General features: G+C 43.0%; 1 protein-coding gene and 1 long non-coding RNA gene across 3 annotated transcripts; both read left to right on the top strand.

Moving 5' to 3' along the window:
• Window positions 1–300: 300 nt before the first annotated feature.
• Window positions 301–1266, top strand: LOC134201294 (uncharacterized). Its single transcript, XR_009976518.1, has 2 exons — window positions 301–615; window positions 1086–1266. It is a non-coding gene; the product is annotated as an uncharacterized LOC134201294 (long non-coding RNA).
• A 1308-nt stretch (window positions 1267–2574) lies between these two features.
• LOC134201292 (uncharacterized) lies at window positions 2575–3695 on the top strand. Of its 2 annotated transcripts, none has more exons than XR_009976516.1 (2): window positions 2575–2989; window positions 3555–3695. XR_009976516.1 is itself a non-coding variant. In XM_062675809.1 (2 exons), exons 1-2 carry the CDS (start codon window positions 2584–2586, stop codon window positions 3675–3677), a joined length of 384 nt encoding a protein of 127 aa, XP_062531793.1. In that variant the 5' UTR covers window positions 2575–2583; the 3' UTR covers window positions 3678–3695. The 2 variants fall into 2 exon arrangements, 1 of the variants encoding a protein (XP_062531793.1); XM_062675809.1 differs by having other exon boundaries at window positions 2575–2844.
• The last annotated feature ends 1035 nt before the right edge of the window (window positions 3696–4730 follow it).

Below are 4730 nucleotides of genomic sequence, written 5' to 3'. Positions count from 1 at the left end.
AAGTCCCCGCCGTGGAATCGTCCACGGCACCGAGGCAGCCCAAGGCCGCGTCGCGACCCAAGGTCGTAGTCTCCCCCGACTCCCCCCGTCGCGCAACTCCGTCGCCTAAACCCGCGCCCCCGCCGGTAATCCTACGGGAAAAATCCGCGTGGAACGGCGTGTCCCAGGCCCTTAAGGCCAACCAGATAAATTACTCCCAAGCGCGTAACCTCGCGCATGGGATCCAAATAAAGGTCGCAACGCCGGGCGACCATAGGGCCCCCGAACTTAGGAATTTGGGTTTCGCGCCAAACACTCGTGCATCCATCAAGTGCACCGCCTCACGGAGCACATCTTATTAGGGCTGAATAGGCGGAAACACATCCCGACAGTTGCCCTCTTCTTCGATATAGCGAAGGCGTTCGACAAAGTCTGGCACAACCTTCGATCAACAATAGTAACTAGATTTCGGGTCGGTGCATAAAATCCGTCTCGTCAAATAACAGCGCACTTGAAATGTTAGTTCACTTCAAACACAGCCAATGTCAACCCGTCTCACAATACCGCAGTGTGTATTAAAAAGTTGCAAAATAAGGCCCGAAAAAGCAATTTAACGGCCGGAATATCTTACTTTCGGTAAGTACATGAAGTATAAACTATATTGTAAGCTTTAAACTTATAAATAATATTAAAATTTGAACAAAATTACCGATTTTTAACCACCGCTACAAATGTTGGCCAAGGCTCGGCCAACATATGGACAAACTTTTGCTTAACAGAACAGTAAATGCATGGAGTAGATTTGTGTTTTTTTTTTTTTACGGCTTAGATGGTTGGACGAGCTCACAGCCCACCTGGTATTAAGTGGTTACTGGAGCCCATGGACATCTACAACGTAAATGCGCCACCCACCTTGAGATATAAGTTCTAAGATCTCAGTATAGTTACAACGGCTGCCCCACCCTTCAAACCGAAACGCTGTTGTAATAATTTTTTAAAATTTGTTAGCCGCACTTCAAAATTAGTTGGTTAAAATTGGTTAATGCTGCTTTTGTGTTTGTTTGTTGGACTCTCATTAGATACTTAGCTTTCCATTTTTATTTTAGCTTTCCTAGCAATCACGTGTGCAGAATGGATCTCGATTGTCGCCAGAGAAACAAGAGATGACTTTTGAGCCAGCTAAGATCTCCACTTATTGACACTGGACATCTTTGCCTTTCGTGCTCACGGCTACTGAAACGTGGCCGAAACATTGTAATAAAAATACCACGCTTGAAACCGTTTAAACGTTGTTTTATTATGTGCACTGGTCGCGAAAACTTAAAAATATATATTACACAAAAACGTAACGCTAATAAAATAATAAGTAATGTATAGATAATAACAAACATACATTTCCAAAACATAAAAAGTAAACAACTAAACTTTTACTTTAATTCATTAATAAATTATTTTAGTGTTAAGCGCGACTCCCTTACCTCCTGTAGTAAATAGAAATCGGCATTTCAAGAAGCAAAAATAAATAAAGCAAAACGATGTTAGTTCTCAGAACAATTAAGGGAAAAGTTACTTTATTTGTTGCAACTTAAGATTGATTTAACATTAAAAGTTGTTTAAAATATGTCTTTTTATTGGTAAGTGACAGGAGTAATTTATTGCTTTGCTCGTTTTATGTGACGAATGATCGCAAGTATTAGATAATGTTTTGGAGATTTGTAACTTTATTACTAGGTGCCATAGTTGTTATTAGTTTGAACGTAAAAGTGTTTCAAAACTTTTTTCTCCGTTTGTTAGTAAACGAATGTAGCTATATAAGTATATATTCACGCGGACAGTTTTTGCTTTAATTTTGTACGTATCCCTTTATCTAGTTACTATTTTTGATCGAAGGGCACAACGGTTTGATATACAAACTGTATAACATGGTTAGAATTTTTTTTCAGGTTGAGCCCGTGCGCCCATTCAAGCGTAGATAGAATAGAAAAAAAAACGTTATGTTTTTTAAAAAAGCCTCATGTCTCCTGTGTGCTTAGTGCCAGTCTTTTACCCCTAGCGACAAACGAAGGGAAGCTAAGGGCCTGGCCACAGCTACTGGCGGTGCGTTTTGCGGTGCGTTGCGAGGCGCGGCGAGCGGTGCTATTTGCGGGGGTATGCCACAGCTAGACTAGTTGCGACGGCGGCGGCGTCAGAGGTGCACGTATTTAGAACAAATAATTTTTGACAAAACATTATCCCGGGCAAGAGTCACAATTCAGTACGCGTTTGGTATTCTAACTAATAAATTTCGTATTTTTACGAAAAGTGTAAAGGCAAACAAAAAGCACGCGACATCGGTTCAAGCATCTAGAATATGAAATCAATTCAAATTTCAAATTTTATTTCAATAATCCTATCCAAGAGTATCTAGGAAACCATTAGTACCAGAAAATTGTTGTTTTATTTCGTCCCACATTTTTTTTATAACATGCCTATATTTATGATGTGGATGTTTTAACATCCATATTTCTGGTCTACTCAGTATTTCACTAATGAATTGTTCCACATCCATTATATTTTATTAGCTCAACGCGCGGTAAAAACAAAATGATTTGTTTCGGTCGCGCGATGCCTCAATGCGTCCACCGACACCGCCGCGCGCGCCGCTCTGAGCTGTGGCCGCCTCCATATTGTCTAGTACATTTGTTTCACTCGCACATGGCGCAGCTCGCCGCCGCCAGATGTCACGCACCTCTCACCGCACCTCGCAACGCACCGCAAAACGCACCGCCAGTAGCTGTGGCATACTTCATAGGTTGTCTACCATTTGTTTTCGCCGCTCCCGCTTGCCGCGCCTCACGACGCACCGCTCTCGGCTGTGGCCAAGGGGTAAGTGTCGTACTGGTGCGGCCCGTACAGATATTTCATACCGGCCACTAGTGACGTCCGCTGCGTCTTCTCGATATTTTCAATGAATTTCGTTTTCCGCTTCGGCTACGACGGAGTCACGTACAAAAGCTCGGACCTGTCTTTCGTGAGTATATCTGGTTGGATTCACTTAGTTTTCAGCGGCTATTAACAGTGTCAAGTGTACGTGGAGCTGTTGAAAGATAAGTCGCCGTGACCTGCTACGTAAAATACGTACTGGACACGTGCTCAGAAACGACTTCCATAACGAAGGAATAGCATAGTGTAATAAAATCAAAGTCACTCATTTTAATTTCCGAGAGCCCGCAGGGGGTTGTTACCACCCCTGAAAAATGCTTGGGACGTGGTCTGCTCCCAACATCTGCAGATCGTCACGTCCCACATAGCCCGTACGCCCCTTAGGCGGGGATATCTCGTATGACATTCGGCCCCCTGCCAAAAAAAAGAAACAAAAGGAGGTTAGTCACCATCATTCTCCCTATGATCTCTGTGGGTTCAGGCAACTACTTACCAGTACGTGGATAGACAGTTCGTTTACCTATGCAAGAAAATCGATAATTGTTTTTCCGATAACAACTGGCGGGAACGCTTCAAGCCGGAATGCATGATGGCCGTACGCCAGAAATACGCCGTAGCTATAAGAATCGTCTTATGATCACTTCAACTTGTAGATGTACCAAAACGGCCAAGTGTTCTACACGGACGAGCCCTGGGCCGGGATGTCGTGCTGGAACTGGGCCTGCAAGTGGCGGCACAACCAGAACATGCGCTCCAATGAGTTTTTTGTTAATTAAATAAAATATGAAATTATTTTTCATTTTTTTCCTACTTAAACTGAGAGCCTTGAGAGGTTATTTCAGCGTAACCTTAACTAGTAGGTGAGCTCACGGGGCTCAAACCAGAGTTATGCTAACACTGACCCTAGCCCCCTAGGACCTCTTGTAAGTCTGCGCGGGTAGTGCCACCACCCTGCTTATTTCTGCCGTGAAGCAGTAATGCGTTTCGGTTTGAAGGGTGGGGCAGCCGTTGTAACTATACATGAGAGCTTAGAACTTATATCTCAAGGTGGGTGGCGCATTTACATTGTAGATGTCTTTGGGCTCCAGTAACCACTTAACACCGGGTGGGCTGTGAGCTGTCCACCCATATAAGCAATAAAAAGAAAAAAAAAGAAAAAAGAAAAAAAAATTGCAAGAGCAGTGCTTCGCAGAATCTAGCACCGGATCGGAAACGGGACCCACTGAGAAGATCCGGCGAGAAACTCAGTGGGCTGTGTCTATAGGTTAATTCACTCGTCGAACCTTTCGTCGCAAGCGACGGGTTCGGCGAAGGCGGTGGCCGGTGCTTGTGGTACCTAAAAGCACCGTTAATGGATCGAAGGTGAAAACTACATATTTTCGTAATTTATATTTATACTAATATATAAATCTACAGTGCTTTTACGGATGTTCCGTAATAATTACTGAGCCATGCGTCCGATTAACTTGGTATCCATGTAGAAAATACATGTACTTAATGGATAAGCTAATATTTATATGAGTGTTGGACTCCCTACACCAGATGCGGGGGCGTTAATTATGAGAATCTTTATGGGAGCGAGAAATAATAATATTAATTTTAAATGCCCAGCGAAGCGGACGGGTACAGCTAGTATTATATATTATTATATTTCTTCTGTGCGTGTGTTTGTCACTGAACGCCTCCTAAACAGCTGGACCGATTTTAATGGAATTCTGTGTGTACCTTTAGGTGGATTCGAGAATAGGTTAGATTTACAAATAAGCCCGGCAGATGGCGCTGCAGTCGGTGTCTCAATTATCTTTCATAGAAATAATTTAAATGACTAA

This window comes from Bombyx mori, chromosome 24 (assembly GCF_030269925.1).
Source record: "Bombyx mori chromosome 24, ASM3026992v2".
Taxonomy (NCBI): Eukaryota; Metazoa; Arthropoda; class Insecta; order Lepidoptera; family Bombycidae; genus Bombyx; species Bombyx mori.
This window is presented reverse-complemented; position numbering and strand designations above follow the sequence as displayed.

Coding starts and splice junctions, on each gene's coding strand:
- LOC134201292 (XM_062675809.1), top strand. CDS start 2,584: ATGCCTCAATGCGTCCACCGACACCGCCGCGCGCGCCGCTCTGAGCTG. Junction 2,845..3,554: donor CTCTCGGCTGTGGCCAAGGG/GTAAGTGTCGTA, acceptor TTCAACTTGTAG/ATGTACCAAAACGGCCAAGT.